This window comes from Denticeps clupeoides, chromosome 10, assembly GCF_900700375.1.
Source record: "Denticeps clupeoides chromosome 10, fDenClu1.1, whole genome shotgun sequence".
In the NCBI taxonomy this organism is placed as follows: Eukaryota; Metazoa; Chordata; class Actinopteri; order Clupeiformes; family Denticipitidae; genus Denticeps; species Denticeps clupeoides.
This window is the reverse complement of record NC_041716.1, coordinates 18,780,264-18,801,105: the sequence shown is the minus strand read 5'-3', so window position 1 is coordinate 18,801,105 and position 20,842 is coordinate 18,780,264. Positions and strand designations below refer to the sequence as shown.

Sequence of the window (20,842 nt, the reverse complement as noted above, 5' to 3'; positions counted from 1 at the left end):
TGCGTTTGGGACATACTCCTAACTGATGATGACAGACGCTGCCCTCAGAATGCTTAACAATCCCTGTATCCAGTTGTGATGAAGAGTGGAGACAAGTGTGGTGTCAGGAACACACAAAGAAAGCAATTTCACCGTACTGTCGTAGTTCTGGATGCCTGGTGGCATATTGACTGCATCCATGCTGCAATTAGGTATGGCTCGTTTTGGAACCGATGCTAAACATTTTGAATGGCGCCATGTACCTGTGTCTCTACTCAAATCTAAACCAGCATTTACCTGTGTACCCCTGATTACAGTTGCAGACCACTTGCTTGCTATAGTTGTCTTGGTAACAGGAAGCAGCAAAGTGGCGGCCACTGGCTGGACCTTCTGGACACAGGCATGGCCGACACTGGTTTTCTGAACCAAGGAAAGGGTTGCCATAGTACCCATCAGCACATCTGAAAAAGAACAGTGCACTAAATAAATGGCTTTTATCAGAAGCCATCCATAACTGAGCATAGTCTGACATACATTATCCCTCCAATAAAAAGCCTTGACCTTTCACCTTTCACAGTTGTGTCCGCCAGTGTTGCCCCGGCAGCGCAGGCAGGCGCCAGTCTTCTGGTGGCATTCCTCGGTCTGCCCGTTACACTGGCATTGGCGACAGTTGGGGAAGCCCCAGTGCCCGGGCTGACACCCGTCACACCTTGGGCCGAAGGCACCAGGGCGGCACAAGCACTTTCCTGTCTGCTTGTCACAGAACCGCATCTGAGAGCCATCGGGGTTACACTCACAGACTGGAGTTTTAGACACAGAAAAGATTTAATGGTCTGATTCCATCAAGAAAAACTGAGAAGAGTTCCTAGTTCATCTCAGAAGAAATCTGCGGCACGCACCTTTACACCCAGCAGGCCCATAACCATAGGTGCCTGGTGCACACTGATCACAGCGACGGCCAATCACGTTGGGGCGGCAACGGCACTGGCCTCCACGTGGGTCACATTCAGAGCTTATTGAACCTTGATGGTCACACTGGCACGCTGGAGAAACACATTTTCGCTTGGTTGTGAAAGTGAAATAACTGGGAAAATGGTAGATTTGCAGTGAATAGAATGGACAGCAAAATTCTTACATAGTGCACATTTAAAAGCATTAATTATAATCTAAATACAAATCAAATATCACCAACAACAACACCGGGCAATATGATAAAAAAACAGGTAGGGTTCTGCTGGATTCTCTTGTGCACCAAGCAATGTTTCATGCAGTCTTGCACTTTCCAAAATTCCACAATCCATAATTTTGCTCCTGCTTTTAGTCTAGTGTGCATCATACAGTGCAACTAGTGGGAGAATCACGCTTGATGTATGGCTGTCAAACCATAAATTGAATCAGGTCAGCCATGCTTTTGCATGAATTTTTTTGCCTTCTTGTGCGAACCACATTTGCTGAAGTAGGGTGGAGGATTGACTCTGTCTTACTATCCCTGGTCAACCACTCACCCAGTGCTCCTTCATTGATGATGGCAGACATGCTGGTGATAAGCCTAGCACACACATCGCTGATCTGTGGGCGCGGCACGCTCTTTGCACTGTCGTGACACCGGTAGCGCTCGTAGCCCTGCTTCCGGGAGATGGAGGACGGATCACCCGCAATAAACATCTCCAGGGACGAATAGCGAGGTATCAGTACAATCTGGAAATGAAGGGAAGGAAAGGTGTAAGAAAACCTAACAGTCATAAAGTCTGCATTTTAATGTTTATTCTCAGGTCAATCAATGTTATGATCTAGGTTGAATCACTGCTGAATTATGTTTCAGTTTTGGAAATCCATTCCCACTGATGGTGTTACGCTGTAAACAGCATTTGAATCATTTGAGATTTCAGCAGTGGTTCTCAGACCAGAGATTTTGGTCATCAGGGTTGAAATTTAACAGATAATGGACATGGAAGGACTGTATAAGAAATACAAAGGGATTTTATATATATACTCACTGAGTCAACAAGGACACTAGTGCTGGTTACACTGGGAATGCTATTGCGATCAGCATAGCGAGTAAAATCCAGGCGGAGTGTGTAGCTCACGTCTTTCTCTAAACATACTGGCTGCGACAGAACCACAAACCTGCAGGTTACAAAATACACCTGAATGCATCACCAGCAAACACCATCATCAAAGAATTACAGAACTTCATTTAAATTGCATTTATCAGACGCCCTTATCCAGAGTGCCTTACAATCAGTAGTTACAGGGACAGTCCCCCCCTGGAGACACCCAGGGTTAAGTGTCTTGCTCAGGGACACAATGGTAGTAAGTGGGGTCTGTGCTCTCCTGGTTCATAGGTGAGTGTGTTACCCACTAGGCTACCACTTCCACTACCACTTCACATTTACATTTACATTTACATTTACGGCATTTGGCAGACGCCCTTATCCAGAGCGACTTACAACGTGTACAACTTCACCACTACAGAGAAGGTCAGTGACTCTTCACGTGAAGTGGTTTTGGAAACGGTGGAAGACACAGACCTGGATTCTGTGGGCAGAGATGTGGACAACAAGTCATCAGCTGGAATAGTGTTTCCACACGGGCTGCTGGTGGGGATGGGGCCGGGTCGAACAACTGTCACTCGGACTTCATCCCAGTCCCGAGGCATCTGCGTTAAACACAGTTATTTTTTAATTCATAGATTTAATTAGCCTTTATACACGATAGTGTCTTTGGAGCATGCTCGCTCTCAGCACAGCCAAGCCATTTACCTGAAGCTCATAGCGGATCATGAGGTCATACTCCATTGAGTAAGGAATGTTGTTGATGCTGAACTCGAGACCACTGCCCTCAGGAACCAGAGCGAAGCCGGTGCCTGTCCATGTGGCTGGACGTCCTGGCTGGTGCTCCCGTTCCTCCACGGTGCAGCCCTAAACACATGAAACGATGAACCTTTGCTCAGCACATGATCAGCCTAAAATGAACATAATGAGAAACAAGGATCATCATCTGGGGATACCTGTCCCAGTTTGGCCAGTTCAGCCTCGTAGAGGTAGTAGTCCAATGCCATGAAAAAATACCCTGACTCCACTTGGTTACACTGGCGACCAGTCATGTGGCTATGGCAACGACACTGACCCGTCTCCACAGAGCATCTACCGGAAAGAGTAGCACATTTTACACACAGATGGGAATGATTTAGAAAATGTACAAATTGTGCTGCTGTCATAGAATGATTGTTGATAACTGGAGAATAAAATACTGACTGGTTGTCTGCTGCTCCTCCAATATCACACTCACAGCTCCGGCAACCATTTGTGTCATGGCTCAGGGCCCAGTGTTCAGGCTGAGTGTGAACAGAACAATACATTACAGCCTGAATCAATGAAGTTGTGTTTAATAGTTTTTTTATTGTATGCTATACCTCTTATAAAAATAAACGGCCTTTTATTTCTATAGCAGCTACTCTATGTCCATTACACCCTGAACACCAAGAAACCTTCAACATGATGAGCTGCTAACTTCATTTAAAAAGGAAGGGTTGGAGAACCACTGCTGTGGCTTTACTCTCATGTTCTTGTGATATAACTTAATACTTTTTTTAAAAATTGATTCATATGTAAACAGTATTTTATTGTAGAATTAAAAAGCATGTTGGGTCTATTTTGTTGCCGTATAAACCTGTTGCCTTCAAAACTATAGTTTAGATTCATTACATTAGTTGTGAAAATGTCACCTGTCTAAATGGGCCACACAAAAGTGCATTCATACTAATTTACAACATTCACATTACTTGAACAAATGTTTACACAGATGTGTCACGTGAGGAACATTTATCAGTCTAACCAATCACCTCGAAGCAAGAACGTGACATGGATTTTCTGGTCTCTTTAATTTTCGATTATGTGTGATAAACTCGACTGTGTATTTATATTTATGCCATTTATCAGACGCCCTTGTCCAGAGCGACTTATAATCAGAAGCTACAGTGACAGTCCCCCCGGAGACACTCGGTCTATATGTATGTTCTAATTTAAGTGTTTTAATTCTGCTCCATTTCAGTTTTGATCAGAAGACTGTGGCAGATCTAAAACCAGGATGCTGTTCCTGTCCTTTAAAAGGGTGACGAAAACCAACACCAACCGGAGAGGCCTCACATCCCAGGGATAAATTTAGACAATGTGGGAAACCACAGGTCTCATTCCTCAGCACAGTGACAAGCCAAGTAGGGGAAATGACATCAGTAATCCAATCCCTTCACAATGAACACTGCAGAATTATGTCTCATGAAGATTATTCACGCTGAGTGTGTCTGTGTGTGTGTGAAGTAAACACAGTAAGTGAAATATTTCTGCGGTGTCTTACCAGACACTGGTTGCAGCTGCGCCCGGTGACCAGGCGTTTGCAGAAACAGTCCCCACTCACAGGGTCACACTGTGGGGTGCCAGATACTGTGCCTCTGGGATCACACTGGCAGGCTGAAGCAGAGATAATACAGGTTTTAATGAAATCAAGCACACAGCACAACTTGTTGGCCAAATACTATGTGTAATAAATTTATGCCAACGTTGTCGAAATATACAATGTTTATATTTCCTTATTTCCAATAATACAATCATTTGAAATCTCTTTTGTACTCACGTTGGCAGCCTTGGGGGTTGTCTGCGCTCAGACCGTAAAAGCCAGTCTTGCACTTGTCACAGCGAGGGCCCTCCACATGTTGTTTACAGCGACACTGGCCTGCAATCATGCCCAGCGATGGATCATCATGTCCATCGCAGATACCTCCATTCTGAGAGCCTTCAGGGTCACAGTCACAAGCTGGCAGGGGAAGAAATAAATAGAATTCAGAATTTGTGCAGCAAGAAGGGGGACAAATGGGGCGCACACAGACACACAACACATGGGGAAAATGACAAATGATGACATGGCAAAGATATATTTGTACTGATTTTAAAAGATGAAAACAATCAAGGTAATCAGGGGAGTCTAAGATAAAGCAAACGCTAAACTACAAAAATGTCCACGAACGAACAGTTTCTGAAACACTCACCCACACACACAGCCGGGTCTCGGATGTCTCGGGACGGGTCCTTGTAGTAGAAGGGTTTGCACGTCTCACAGTTGCGGCCCATGGTGTTGTGCAGGCAGTTGTCACAAACGCCTCCGCTGGAGTTCCCCGTTGCCAGGTACACGGCCATATCAAAGTGGCACTGGGAGGAGTGGCCATTACAGTTGCATTCTGGGAGAAATGTGAAATATTTTCAAAATCACAGCTAATATGATGGTGCTTAATTAAGTGTATGTCTCAGTTTGTGGGAGGTATTATTTCAGAATATGAATGTTGCCACAAACCAAATTGTCAAGAAAGTTACTTAATTTATATTTAAAATTATAATAAAATAAAATGCAAATGTTGAATATTGGGGACACAATGATTTTTTTATTATAATAATTACCCAATATTGACATGAAAGTGCTAACTAAATTTTTTCGAAGCACCAGCAGATATCTGCTTACTCTTGCAGGCGTTGGTGTTGCGTCCTTCTGCTGGTCTCCAGGGCAGGTCATTGTGGAAGTCATCACACTGTTCGCAGTTCAACCCTTTTGTGTTGTGCTTGCATACACACCTTCCATGCACCTGGGGGCCCAAGCAGTACTTGTCATTCAATGTGAATACAGACCGACTTCATGTGCTCAGTCACAAGAATGACTTTGGATGAACATGATAAATAAGAATCAAGTTTAGAAGGCTGCATGGAGCGTCACAGCTGCCTTTGATCAATGAGTTGAAAGTTAATTAAATATGATCTCAGCTTAACTAGAGGGCTTCTTCACATCAAACTCACCATTCCTTCAATGTCATCCTTTATTCCGGCTATAGGGCCACATTCTGAGGCATGGCCATAGCAGAAGCAGTTGCCACGGACCACCAGCTCGTACATGGCGTAATAATACTTCTCTTTGATCTCCAAGCGTGAGTCCAGCAAGTTATCCCCCAGAGTATGCAGCTTAGTAAAGTTCACGCGCAGGTTAGTGATCTTCAACTGATCTGCAGAGCAAGGGAGGACAGCGTGAAGAGCATGAACAAGAAAGGAACCAGAAAAAATCCAGGGATGAATCTGTCTCTGAATGCCAGATTTAGCACAGCCTCCAGCACCCACCCAAAGACTGGATTGTCTCATGAAATCACATGTCTCAGGACTTCCTGCTTGGGACTGCAGATAACATTAAAAGAGTTCATCCAATAAAAAACATCCACGCAGACCTTTTTCTTCTGAAGTCTACTCTATAACAAAGACCTCATAGTTGACCAAACACACACTTCAAATACACCACGGTAATTACCAACTGTACATGTGTAGATCTCAATTGTACATTTGCAGATATATACATATACATATTTATTTTTTGCTGCTATTTACCTCTGCTTTTGCTGCTCTTACTTCTGTTTCTATCCACTTTCTGCCGTAACAAATGCAATTTCCCACTTGTGGGACTAATAAAGGTTGATCTTATCTTATCTTATCTTATCTTATCAGGTTTTGGATCTCAGTCCCTACTACACTTTTCCATTTAATGATCTCCCTCAGTAGGATCTCCTCACCCTCCAAACCTGGACATGACCCAGTCTGAGGAGAGACCTGACCAGCTGTTTAATGATTCCTACGTCTGAAAGGGGCAGAAAAATATTTCCTGAGTCCTGCTGGTGTCTCTAATGTGTAGTCAATGTGTGGACAAACCTATACATCATATCAACGCCATGATATATCTTTTTAAAGTAAAACTGATCTCTGCTTCGAGGTATATTTTTATGCATTTAACACATTATGTTTGAAATAACAATTTATATGCTTCACAACAGCCACACAGCGCTCAGACAGTAGAGATTTCAAGAGAGAAATTCCATCTGACATTTGTCTATCCATCCGTATTTTCCCTCTTTAATGAGAAGCTTTTGAAGTTGGACAGTGTCCTACTAATGTGTGCTACACATATGTGACTCTCCAATGGATAACCTGATATCCCTCTGTTGCTGTTCTCCCTGGAATACCATGTAAGTGTTATGGATTATTTTAGGATATGACAACACAAATATGATCTTTCTTCAGAGAACTAAGGAAGCTGAAGGAGATCAGCCATCAGTGTCCATGCTGTGTTATCTCAGCCCATCCTGACACGGCACACACAGTGGAAGCCCTGTTCTTGGCTCCCTGATTGATGAAAAACATGTTTCTCTTCCGTCCACGCCTGCCAGACATCGCTCCTTTTCAGGGGATGTCTAAGGAATTTGCCCGCTTTGTTGGCTAGGAGACGTCGGCCATGGTTTCCACTGCCATGGCTAAATACAGGGAGTGCAGAATTATTAGGCAAGTTGTATTTTTGAGGAAGAATTTTATTATTGAACAACAACCATGTTCTCAATGAACCCAAAAAACTCATTAATATCAAAGCTGAATGTTTTTGGAAGTAGTTTTTAGTTGTTTTTATTTTTAGCTATTTTAGGGGGATATCTGTGTGTGCAGGTGACTATTACTGTGCATAATTATTAGGCAACTTAGCAAAAAACAAATATATACCCATTTCAATTATTTATTTTTACCAGTGAAACCAATATAACATCTCCACATTCACAAATATACATTTCTGACATTCAAAAACAAAACAAAAACAAATCAGCGACCAATATAGCCACCTTTCATTGCAAGGACACTCAAAAGCCTGCCATCCATGGATTCTGTCAGTGTTTTTATCTGTTCACCATCAACATTGTGTGCAGCAGCGACCACAGCCTCCCAGACACTGTTCAGAGAGGTGTACTGTTTTCCCTCCTTGTAAATCTCACATTTGATGATGGACCACAGGTTCTCAATGGGGTTCAGATCAGGTGAACAAGGAGGCCATGTCATTAGTTTTTCTTCTTTTATACCCTTTCTTGCCAGCCACGCTGTGGAGTACTTGGACGCGTGTGATGGAGCATTGTCCTGCATGAAAATCATGTTTTTCTTGAAGGATGCAGACTTCTTCCTGTACCACTGCTTGAAGAAGGTGTCTTCCAGAAACTGGCAGTAGGACTGGGAGTTGAGCTTGACTCCATCCTCAACCCGAAAAGGCCCCACAAGCTCATCTTTGATGATACCAACCCAAAACAGTACTCCACCTCCACCTTGCTGGCGTCTGAGTCGGACTGGAGCTCTCTGCCCTTTACCAATCCAGCCACGGGCCCATCCATCTGGCCCATCAAGACTCACTCTCATTTCATCAGTCCATAAAACCTTAGAAAAATCAGTCTTGAGATATTTCTTGGCCCAGTCTTGACGTTTCAGCTTGTGTGTCTTGTTCAGTGGTGGTCGTCTTTCAGCCTTTCTTACCTTGGCCATGTCTCTGAGTATTGCACACCTTGTGCTTTTGGGCACTCCAGTGATGTTGCAGCTCTGAAATATGGCCAAACTTGTGGCAAGTGGCATCTTGGCAGCTGCACGCTTGACTTTTCTCAGTTCATGGGCCGTTATTTTGCGCCTTGGTTTTTCCACATGCTTCTTGCGACCCTGTTGACTATTTTGAATGAAACGCTTGATTGTTCGATGATCACGCTTCAGAAGCTTTGCAATTTTAAGAGTGCTGCATCCCTCTGCAAGATATCTCACTATTTTTGACTTTTCTGAGCCTGTCAAGTCCTCCTTTTGACCCATTTTGCCAAAGGAAAGGAAGTTGCCTAATAATTATGCACACCTGATATAGGGTGTTGATGTCATTAGACCACACCCCTTCTCATTACAGAGATGCACATCACCTAATATGCTTAATTGGTAGTAGGCTTTCGAGTCTATACAGCTTAGAGTAAGACAACATGCATGAAGAGGATGATGTGGACAAAATACTCATTTGCCTAATAATTCTACACTCCCTGTATGTCTTGTGTGGGAATATAAGTAAAATAGCAACGTATGCTGTAATATTTACACTCTTGTGTATCTGATTGCATGCGTACAGTATATAGCACTATATACTATTTCACCCCCAGCTGTGAAAGTGAGTTAAGTGAAAGTGTCCTCTGCTTTTAACCCATCACCAGTGAGCAGTGGGCAGCCATGACACCTCAGTGGCACCTTGGCGGTTCGAGATTTTAACCAGCAACCCTTAGTTTACGAGGCCACTTCTTTAACTGCTAGGCCATTATTGCCCCCAGATGTACAGTGGAATGCAAAAGTTTGTGCACCCTGGCTTCAAATGTTTGTTACTGTTAAAGGGTTAGAACACGCGAAATGTAAGACTTCTGAATAAAAAAAGAGCATTAAAAGAGCATCACAAAAATGACCAATTTCAAATCTACACTAGTAAAAAATGGAGAAAAGTAGATTTATTGATGAAATAAATGAATGTATTTATTTTTTTAATTTATTTACCTTTGTTTTTCTATTATTGTTTTCATATGAGTAATGTTTTGCTATGCTTTCTATGTTAAGAACCTCTGCTTTTAACCATGAAAGTTGATGCGCTACAGACCAGATAAGAAAAAGTAGGTACATACAACAGGCTCACTTACTCTGAATTTTTGGACTGTAGGGGTCTTCGATTCTGATGGCAGGGTCCAAAACTCTGTAGATGACCTGCAGCCAGAAATATTAGCATGATGTATGCTGTACAGTGTATAGGGACACAGGACCCACAGCCAGACATTAGTCAAAACAATTTCTGGTCCTATGATTAGAAATACTCAAGACCTATTACCTCTCCCTCTGTGGACGGCTCTATGTCAGAGTAGCGTGACTCACAGATGACATCATCTACATTGCGGAGGGGACCTTGTGCTATTCCAGGGAAAGTGGAGGCACAGTCGTGGGCAAAGTAACGGTACGTCTGCCAAGTGTGGCCGAAATCGGCTGAGCGTTCAATCAACAGGGCTGCTGGTCGGAACGTCTGGAAAGAGAAAGCATACAAGCCTTAGCACTGGACATGCTTTCTGGTGTCCATGGGATTTTGCAAAACCAGCGCTGTGGTGCTCACCTTAAACGTCATGATGAGATGTGTGAAATGAAACTCTGCCTCTAGGTCCAACTGAAGGTAAACGTCAGACTTTCCTAAACGTACAGGGAACATTGAAGGACAATGTTTCAAGCAGCACTGTCAGAGTTAACAAACTAAATGGCACTATTATCATTTCATAAGAGCATTTGGCGTACAGTTAGAAGATCTTATGTGGGCTTATGTTGGAAGAACAGACACACACACGCAAATAAACTGTGGTGAATTGGCCAACATGTTGGAACGTGGTTCAAAGCCCATGGGTTAAGATCATAAAGTCACTGCCTCGCCACATCTTTTCCTCTGATTACCGACAGGATTTTACTCTGTGGCTGTGGTGAAAGCCCCGGATGGTGTGCGAGCTTTAATTTACATGAATGGTATTCATCACACGCCCTTGATCAGTAGTTACAGGGACAGTCCCCCTGGGGACACTCAGGGTTAAGTGTCTTGCTCAGGGACACAAGGCTTGAGTGTGTTACCTGCTGTACTCTGTTTCTACACTTCACTTTATTTTTATTTCTTTGGGTGACGGGGAGCTGTCTTTATGTCAGACAAGCCTCTGTGCTGCCATCCTGGACGGAAGCTAATTATTCTGAAAAGGCCATGCAACAGGAAGGTTAAACGGTGGTCTCTGTAGCACACTGTTCCAGCACAGCAGGCTCACAGTGACAGAAGAAAGCCATGGCAACCCTGAGCAAAAATAGGGGTCATTTCCTGTCAACATCCCCTCTGCACAGCCAGCCAGCTCCTCGACTGAGAGCCGCTTTCCTCCACTCATAAAGGAAAAGGCCCGAACTGTCACTGCCGGCTGACCGTATGAGGTATTGTGGGATATAAACAAACACACAATCAATCAGTGGAGATGCAGGCAGGGTGACAAAATGTCCTTTTTAACCCCCCACCTACACCACCCCTATATCTGAGCCAGTTTATTAAATGAAACATGCGTATGGCACATTTAACTTTTTTATTCAAACTTATTAATATTACATAATGACTTTATATTTAGCTAAATATCTATGTTTTATTGATCGATTTCTGAGGCTTTGCCCTGATTAAGTTCATGTTGTAATAATCGGCACATGCAGTGGCCGGGAGGTTTTGTTTTGGTGAAAGTGGTGTGGTACTTTGGAGGGCATCCAGAGACCTTCTCTTCTCTTCAGCATTCCCTCTAAGAAGGGGACAAACCCTTCCTTCTTCCTTCTATAGTTGTTTTTGTTGGCCTGTCTCAATTTCACTTTTAGTTTAGTCTTTGCATCCAGCTGTCATTTTAGTTTTACGAGTCTATCCCGTCCAGACTCATTTTATTCTAGTCAAGTTTCAGCCGTCTTTAGTCTAATTTTAGTAAGCAAAAACCGATGATGTCAATAAAAATGGTATTCTAGTCTCTACTTTTACTAAAGCATTTCTATTTAACCCAGTCAATATAGAACAAGCACCTAGAAAAACAGACAAAAACAAAAAATTCACAATTATTCTGAAATCTAAATAATGAATGAACAGGGATTGCAGAATTACCACCAGAATGGAGACACAGAAAGACTGAATAATAATAATAACACGGTTAATCGAGAGGAAATAAAGGCTCGTTTTCATCATCAAAAATGAAGAGACATTTCCTTCTCTGCATTTTGTCATTTAAAACATTTTTCCTTTTCATCTCCCATCATTTTTCCGAACCATCAGGCCTGGTGTCCTGCTGTATTTGAGCAGGCTGTGTTATTAATAGCACAGACCAAATGTTTGGTCTGAGTTCACACAACTGGCAGCTGGGTCTAAACTTGTTTCAGCACGTTAGTAATTTACCGAGAAGACGGTGATTAAAAAGACCCTGACACTCTGAATGGTTCCATCTCTTATCTTAGTCAGTCCAAGATAATCTTGGTATCATCATACAGATCCTCCAACCACATATAGTGTAAATTGGTTCATTTCACAGAAGAGCTGAAGGTCAGAAAAATGAAAGTCTCACCATTTTCAGATTGCCACCAAGACTTCTTGCGGTGAGGCTTAAAGGTGGTAATGCCATTCTCAATGCGGTGGCTGATGGTGTTGTAAACGGGGTCATAGGGTCGCCTTGAATCACACTGGAAACATTTCTTCTCATCCTGTGGTTTAGTTAAAAAGCCAAGCGAACATTAATGGAGGTAAAGATCCTCATCTAAGGTCAGTTATGACATTTGGATTTAGGGTAGAATTATGGTAATAGAGAGCTGTTTGGTTTGATTAAATAAATCCTGTATTGTTAGAAGAACTATGCCAAATTTTGCTATGCCAATAATGATTTGTGTAGGAGAAATGAATAAGGTCAAACTTTGCACCTACCAGCAACTTTAATAAAAGTCAGGTTGATGTGTGTTATTACCAAATAATTTTAGTTAAATATTTCAGTCTAATTCTTAAAATATTATGTGCTTCTTCTCACAATGTAATGATTTTGTCTGGATAATGTTATGGAGTTGATTTAAAAAAAAAACACAATTTGCTGTAATATGCCTCGTCTGTGTGCCGGATGAAAGGTGAACTATGTCGTACCTGCAGGTGACTGACGATGCAGTAGGGTTCTCTCTTATGCAGGCCACAGGTGGATGATGCCTTCAGTTTATTCTCACGGCCCACAAGAAGGTCCCCTGTTGCTGGGTAACAGCTGCCATGAGTACAGCCATGGGCATGGTCTGGTTCCTGGGCCACTGCGACTGTCAGGACTAAGGAACATTATAAATTGTATTTTACAACGGGCTCTTTCAGAAGCCTAAAACAGTCTTGGAAAATCACACTCCCCAAAGAGGTCTTTCTTTGTCCAAAAAAGGAAAAACTTTTGGTGAAAGCAGAACATCTCACTCTGATACAGATACAGACACAGACTGCTAGATGTGACAGGCAATTGTTTAACTTGATGATTAGATTTTATTACACAAAAGCTGTGTGCCTGCCAAGCCCCAGCGAGTAACATTATCCCAAACTTCAGCTGTTGTTCAACATGGGTTCCACCATGAAGGGCGCAGTCCTGAGCTGTCCAGGAGCATTTAGTTGATGGTGTGAATCTTGCTCACTTCCCCACTACATGAATGGTCTGTGTGTTTTGGGGTGAAATTATATGCTGGAAATTTTAAACGGATCTGTAGGTGTGCAGGAAAATCTTCCAATTCAATTCCGTATCTAGGTCTCAACTGACACAAATACATGTTTCAGACTGTTTTAGACTCAACGTTGCCAGATTGGTTTTCATTTTTTTAAATTTTCTGATAGATGTTTGTCAAGAAGAGGCACTGAAGAACCAATTTTTCATTTTTGTATGCAAGAGTAACTAATCACAACAGCTAAATGGCCAATAAAACAATCACATATCTAGAAAGACTGCAGAAGGGACTTTAATCGTTAAGTCATTTCTACATATGACTCTTTTGCCCTGTGACAAGTAAATGTGTGAAATGATATAGTGTCACAACATCTTTTTGTGGCCAATATGCTAAAACAGTGCTCTGGTTTTCGATTTAACACAGAGGGTGACTGAGCAGCCTGACTTCAGGTCATACTAACTACGCATCAGCTATAGACTCCAACTACCAGAAATGAATAGAAAAATAAACCCAAATAAACCAGTGAAATATCAATGCATTTTGCTGTAAAGTCAAGATAATTCAACTTTGCTCCACCCTATGAATCGATTTTGATTTCACTATTCTACTTCACTACTTTCAGGCATTTTGGAAATAAATGTACATTAAATTTAGGTCAGTCAGGCTATTTCTGCTAGGAGTAGAAGGCAAATCAGTAAATATCTGCCTAGTAGCAATATATATGTAAATTTGCATCGTTAAGTCTGATGTGTTTAATTCTGTATGACAGGGAATTTTACAGCATTCAACAGCCGTTGACATTCCGGACCAGAAATAAAACAGTTGGGAGTCCGGCAGGCTGCTGTCTACATACCAGAGAGGGATTTAACACAGACTACAACAGGTGCTTTCTTATACATAGGAGGAAAAAAAAGGCAACGATGCACACATGCATGCACACACACACACACACACACACACACAAATAAACGTATTTATGTGTAGACAGAATGTGACGTAAAGCATAGACACATTACAAGCGCCTGAACGGTAACAAAGAAACCTCTCCAAACCTATCATGTCCCTTGGTTGTGGGAAAAAGCAAACGCCCATCAGCACCAAAGTCACCCTATCTAAACACTGTGGAAACATTATAACAACCCCCTTTCCTACAGTCAGCAGAAAAAAACGTTTCAGTAAACCTACCCAGACCGTTCTGGGTTCAGCCATTCTAATTAACCACAACATAAATTGGTGTCAAAAGTCGGGCAGAGTTTGGTTTTATGTGTTAATGTAAATGTAAGTCTGTAAATGTAAGATCATGTTTAATGGGGCTTTTAGTCTGGTCTTAATATACAACCAAAAACTGGGTGAAGGTGTTTAATTAAATGTGAGTGTTAGTTACTATGTAAAAAGTGCCTATTCATATGTAAAAAATACAGCAGGTTTTAGATTACTACTGTTCTCTTAGCTCATAAGTGTTTAGGCTACATGACAATAGTCGGTATATTTCAGATGAAGCTGACATGAATGTTCATAATTATCGACGTTTGTCCTTGTCCAAGTGGAAAGGGCACTATTTTCATAGTAGAGAGGGGGTCGTGTGGGAAAAGGAGTCATTGACATAATAATTATACATTTAATAATAGTAGCTTTCATACATGTTTTCAAACTCAAAGTGCCTATTAGAAAAATGAAAGTAAGAACAGTAATATTAAAACTGAAAACAGCAGGATCGGGTTAAAATATCCACAGAGCCACCGTCTCTGGTGGTCAGAGACCCCCTCCCTTCCCCCCGAATGTATTCTGCTCTGCCCTGCTGGCTGCATTTCACCCGTTTAAGCCTACTAGATTTAGCAGGATGGGGCGAACTCGATCTCACACTATGGCACGGACTTTCCAAAGGAATTCGGCCGCAAAGGTTTCGCTTGAGTGTGCAGGACTGTGGCCGTCCCTAAGGCCCTCTGCCACCCGCTCCTCTCCTCCCCCTACGTGGACAAACAGGGTGGAATGTGGGAGGACAGCTGGCAGGCGAGGTGCACCTCCACACTGACAAAGCCCTGCTGTTGGGTTGCTGCTGCCAGCCAGAGCGACTGCAGCTCGGCATAAATACTTACGTGCTGTTTGTTGTGTGACTGGATGCACCGTATGTGCAACCACCAATCACAAAGTGGACTTTCTGCTGGTATTATGCTGCAGTTTCATATAAAGTGTTCTTGTGGAAGTCCCGGCATCTTAAAACAAGTCAGGATGTCTCAAAGACGTCACCTACGTATGCAACTGACAATAACCCATTTGTACTAACAACTCTGTGAACTGTACAGTAGATAAGTAACCGGACTAAAGAGCATGCTGTGGTACACTGATGTTATGCTATTATGGTTTGTGATTCATGAATCAAAAAGGGAAAATATCTGAGTAACTATTTCTCTACTAGGGCTGCCATTCCAATACAATATTATCACTTTACCTCTGTGCTGATTGAATATGTTCTGTGGTTTTGAAATGATCTCAGCAAGGCAATATTTTGAATCATCCCCATCTCTAAAATATATTTTGTAAAGAAAAGAATCCAGATCATATACCAAAAGAGGATCATAAGAGCGGCGTGTGGATTTGGTGACGATCCAGCACTTTAAAACTACAGAGACCGGCGTAAAATAAGCAGAGGTTTATAAAAATTACGATTTGGGGAGAGTGAGTCACATACTAATGTTTTACTTCTATTTGACCGAGAACACAAAACCAAGCAAATTCGCTTGGGACAGATGTGTCCCAGCACTGGACAGCCACAGCTATTCTCCTTCCACGAACTAGACAGTGAGAAAAAGAGAAAGAGTTTTTCATTCATTCATCTCTCTCCCTCCCTCTGCCGTCTATCAGGTATTTTGTTCAGGTCTACCTCACTCTATTAGCCCCTCACCCACCCAAATGTGCCCCCCCCCCCCCCGTGCTTTTAATCAGACCTGTTTCCTTTGCAGCCTCAATGCGCTGCCAGCACTCTGTCTCTCTCTCTCTCTCTCTCTGTTCCTGATATGAAACGTGCCCTTATTTCTAAAGGCCTGCTGTATCATGCTTGGCACAAGTTGACAGGATGGGATTAATGCTCCTGTGCCTGTCTGCTTTGTCGGAACATTGCAAGCCAGCGTCTTTTCCTTCTCATCTTTCATGGGCAGCAATGCACTCTCAAACGAGTGCACGGCTGGGGAGAAAAAAAGTCCAGAGTTTACTATGTTCTGTTTGCAGAAGTCTGGGTATAATGTGTCACAGAGACGACACATTATAGAAAGACTGAGTGACACCGGTGACAGGACAGGACAAATCTGACTGTTTGTAGTTTATTAAGTGGGTTTTTCCCGTCTTCATCTGAGTCTAAGTGTAATATACAGTACAGGCCAAAAGTTGTGTTTTCTTTATTTTCATGACCATTTTCATTGGTAGATTCTCACTGAAGGCATCAAAACTATGAATGAACACATGTGGAGTTATGTAATGGTGGAGACCTGGCCTCCACAGTCACCAGACCTGAACCCAATCGAGATGGTTTGGGGTGAGCTGGACCAACAAGTGCTAAACACCTCTGGGAACTCCTTCAAGACTGTTGGAAAACCATTTCAGGTGACGACCTCTTGAAGCTCATCGAGAGAATGCCAAGAGTGTGCAAAGCAGTAATCAGAGCAAAGGGCGACTATTTTGAAGAAACTACAATATAATATATAATATAATATATATATATATATATACAAATAATATAAAATAATTTGTTCAGATAAATAAGCTAGTGATGAAATTAGTACCAGTGCTAAGCTCTGATATACATTAGATGTTGTCTTTGGAATTACCAGGAACCTATAATGTCATAATAACCAAGACCAGCCAGAGAATTTTTATAATAAATGTGGAGCTGTGCTATTCTCTCTCAAAGCCTTCTGCTAATTACTCCATGTTTTCCTCTGCACTTCCCCATACTGTCCTACTCTTTAATGGGACGTCCATCTGCCCGCACGTCCACAAAGCACCAGCAATCTTCCTGCACTCCTCTCCTCCGGTCATAGTACAAATTCCATGAATGTCATTGGGTATTGTGATGGGAGGGATTGATGCCAGAAGCCCTGATTACATATACGGAGTACTGGAACTTCTGGAGAACTTCCAACACACCTACTGTCGAACGTTAGCTTCTCCCAAGTGCTTTTATTCAGTCCACCACTGTCTCTGTTTGGTCTGATATGAGTGTGGAGCTATTTCCAGCCACACTGTCTGCCCAGTCCTCTAACCCTGGTGCTATTTCCACACCCTGCACCACTACACATCTTCACTAAAAGTCCATATCAAGATTCACTCCTTCTGTGCATGTTCTGCTCTATTTCAACATTTTCTGACACTGTTCTACAACTCAGATCCATCCATCAATACAGGAACCTCACTCCCATGTGAGCTCAAAAATACAAATGTTATGGTTGTGCAGATCGTAGTAAGGCAGCTGTAGTTGGGATAGAGATCCTGAGATGAAGGTCCCATGTCATGCATTCAGAAAACTTCAAGCTGCCATGAAATAGCTTCCGTCCAATTCATCATGAGAACGCATGGATCCACCAGTTAGCTCATGACTAATTAGGCCATTAGGCCAGATTTAACAAACAGACACACAGAGATTACACCTTACATTCTCACCAACCACTGCTCTGCCTAGCTGGGACACATGGGGAACAGATGTCAGGAGTGTAATGCACATTTAGGTGTGACTGCATGGCTTGTGTCACCTGTTGACCTTCCAGCAGCTGTGGGCCACAGAACAGAACTGGGACTGTTATTCACCAAGAAAGGTCGGACATTACATCACCTGCAGAGTGTAAAAAATTGTACAACAGCGTCCAGGAGGCTTCTTCATTATTTCGATATGATCCAAACTTCTGACCAGCTATTTCAGTGTTTCTTCAAAACCACAAACTTAAATAGCTGCTTACAGATGGAGGCCTGGGGCGCTCCTGGGACAAATTAAATAAAGTCACAAGAGAGTGTTCAATCATGTGAGCCAAAAGACCAAAGGCAGACGCCAGTGTAACATGTCCTTGAGAACTCAGGAAAAGAGTTTATCTTGGGTGTTTATTTGAAGAACAAGGAATACCCTGTGTGTGTGTGTGTGTGTGTGTGTGTGTGTGTGTGTGTGTTTCATTCCCCTCTAGGTGAACTTCAGATCTTTCCCTAAATAGATGAATATTTGAAGGTTGTTGTGACAGTGTCATTAACAGACAGTCATGTTGCAATCGCCTTCTGATCTATCATCAGAAAAATCTTTTTAAAATTATTCCATCCATCTTTGAGGATGGAACTGTCTTTTGATTCACATTCAAACACAACAGTTCTGCATCCAAGAACACGTGCTCATCTGTCCATTAGGAGGTTTATTTAAGCCTCCATTTACAGGTGAGTGCTTTTTATGTTATTTCCTACTCTGTCATTACTCCCCTTGTATAAGCTGCAATGGGACATAGCCTCAGAGGACGACTGACACTGTAAATATGCACAAAGTGGGCATTTAAAAGGTTCAGATGTTCTGGCTGCGAGGCTGAAGTGAAACCAGATGTATCTGCTGTAAAACCATGAGGTGCTGATATGTTGCTGATTCCATTCCGAAAAATGCAAAGAATCCAATATTTAAACCCAACACATGATCCTGATCTGCAGGCGTCTGCTGTGTGAGAGGTACAGTGTGTAACCACCAAACACATCTGCTTTCAACATCTGCAATAACACAGAACAAGGGAACATGGAACAAGGAAAGTGTCATTCAGTTTGGACATTAATTTAAAGGATACAAAATTACTACGTGAACAATGACATGTAGCATCCACTAGCATGAAGATATTCTAAAAATAAAATTCCCCCTCCCCCCACCTGGATCTCAAATCCCCGAATCCCCCTGGCCCACCCAGTACACAGCACTGATAACACTATATTGTTGCAATAATAGATATTACCAGATATAGAAAAACTTGCCATAACACACATTGTGCTTTGAGCTTTGTTGTAAGTCACTGGCCCAGTTGTGCGGACCTGAAGTTCAGATATCCGACTCTCTTATTGTAGTTTAACAGCAGAACATCCAGAGTACTCACACAATTCAGCCATTCCTCAGTCTCCTGGAGAAGTAAGATGATGAAGTAATCCATCTCAAACTAAATGATATGATACAAACCCCCGACCATTATTAACCAAGCTCCCACACGCCAAACACACTGAAAAAGGTGAACACTGGCTAAACTTAATTTAAACTTAATATATTATTTTAGCATTGGCATAATGAGAATAAACTAAACAAACCTGCTGTCACCAGCATTATAGTAAAGTAAAAAAGGAATATTTACTCATCAGCATAAATTAAGACAGCTTAGTTCAAAACCATCAGAATATTAATAGTTAATAGGAGCAGGATGGACGATCAAAGTATCAGAGCTGTAGATGTAGAACCTACACTGATTCTTTAGAATAAAACAGTATTTTAAAAGTTATACAAATAAAACCTATAACAATGTGCCAGTTTTTTAGAAAAACATGTCTGAACATAATGTCATCTTATCATATTGATTGTCCCATAGTTAAGATGACCACTGGTGTGATACAATTTCCCCAAAAAATAAAATAAATAAGAACCACGGGGGGAAAAGAGAAGACTAAGATGGAAAAGCTGACTTTTTGTATGTAATTGGGACAAGTTCGAGCTGTAGTGTACTTGGCTAAGATCACCAAGGAGCAGCTCTTCGTTCGTATTCCAAGTTAGCAATTTGAGACGCACTGGAGGAATGCAGCTATATGACTGTTTTCTGCAGATTAAGGAAATGATCCTTTGGAAAGACCACGTCTCCAGTTCACACGCTGTCTTTTGTCATTTATGCAGCTGTGAGCTGTCAGTCAACAGTGGATCCTGTTGACTTGTTGCTGGTTATGTTCCAATATTTCCCCCACATGGTCTATGACCATGTTAGAAATGCACTTGGACGGTTAATGTAGGGGTCAGCATGTCTCCCCACTATTAAGGGGTGGTAGTAGCCTAGTGGGTAACACACTCGCCTATGAACCAGAAGACCCGGGTTCGAATCCCATTTACTACCATTGTGTCCCTGAGCAAGACACTTAACCCTAAGTTGCTCCAGGGGGGGACTGTCCCTGTAACTACTGATTGTAAGTCGCTCTGGATAAGGGCGTCTGATAAATGCTGTAAATGTATTATGTAGTAATGGCCAGTGTACAGTATGCTTGAATAATCCTCTCATTATCTTTTTGAACCCAGGATTCCCCGTCCCCTCCAGGGCAGAAACTTAATTCCCGACTGTCCTCTCCTAAAATCGTCCCTGCTACTCCCACCACACAGACTGCTCTCCCCCTGCTTCACCTCCGCCTTCCTGCTTTCTTCTCTTCCTCCCTGCCTCTCACTTTCTTCTACCGCTCCATTGTTCTGGATTATTTTAAAGCACCGCTCCACAGTTCTGGAATTTTCTCACAGCCAGGTTTGCAGACGCTGGTTATTCTGCCCTCCTGGGCACCAGCCTGTGCCTGTTCCTCACCTGCCTTCACCCCCCCACCCCTAAAAAAAAATCTTCCAAACCACAAAGGAAGGGATTGTGGCCGGTCTGAGCTGAATATACATCCGAGGAGCGCTGCGGCAGCTTTCAACTTAGTGAGAGGGAGGAAAAAATGCTTTAAGGGGAACAGACGGACAGAGAGGGGAAAAGCAAGTGGATTTGTTTCCATACAGGTGCTGCTCCCAGGTTTCCACTCATTCC

General features: G+C 42.4%; 1 protein-coding gene across 1 annotated transcript in view; it reads right to left on the bottom strand.

The window, feature by feature from the left end:
* The window catches only part of lamb2 (laminin, beta 2 (laminin S)), a 30,996-nt gene that overhangs the window by 7,457 nt on the left and 2,697 nt on the right, over positions 1–20,842 (bottom strand). The window contains exons 3-21 of the mRNA XM_028993704.1: positions 12,535–12,704; positions 11,972–12,107; positions 9,979–10,052; positions 9,703–9,891; positions 9,518–9,581; positions 5,820–6,022; positions 5,491–5,611; positions 5,024–5,212; positions 4,612–4,791; positions 4,336–4,448; positions 3,237–3,316; positions 2,990–3,125; positions 2,742–2,900; positions 2,511–2,638; positions 1,977–2,106; positions 1,485–1,677; positions 879–1,022; positions 548–779; positions 277–440 (exon numbers count right to left, since the gene is read on the bottom strand). Coding sequence (XP_028849537.1) covers positions 277–440; positions 548–779; positions 879–1,022; positions 1,485–1,677; positions 1,977–2,106; positions 2,511–2,638; positions 2,742–2,900; positions 2,990–3,125; positions 3,237–3,316; positions 4,336–4,448; positions 4,612–4,791; positions 5,024–5,212; positions 5,491–5,611; positions 5,820–6,022; positions 9,518–9,581; positions 9,703–9,891; positions 9,979–10,052; positions 11,972–12,107; positions 12,535–12,704 — 2,805 coding nt within the window. The remainder of the gene's footprint in view (positions 1–276; positions 441–547; positions 780–878; positions 1,023–1,484; positions 1,678–1,976; positions 2,107–2,510; positions 2,639–2,741; positions 2,901–2,989; positions 3,126–3,236; positions 3,317–4,335; positions 4,449–4,611; positions 4,792–5,023; positions 5,213–5,490; positions 5,612–5,819; positions 6,023–9,517; positions 9,582–9,702; positions 9,892–9,978; positions 10,053–11,971; positions 12,108–12,534; positions 12,705–20,842) is intronic.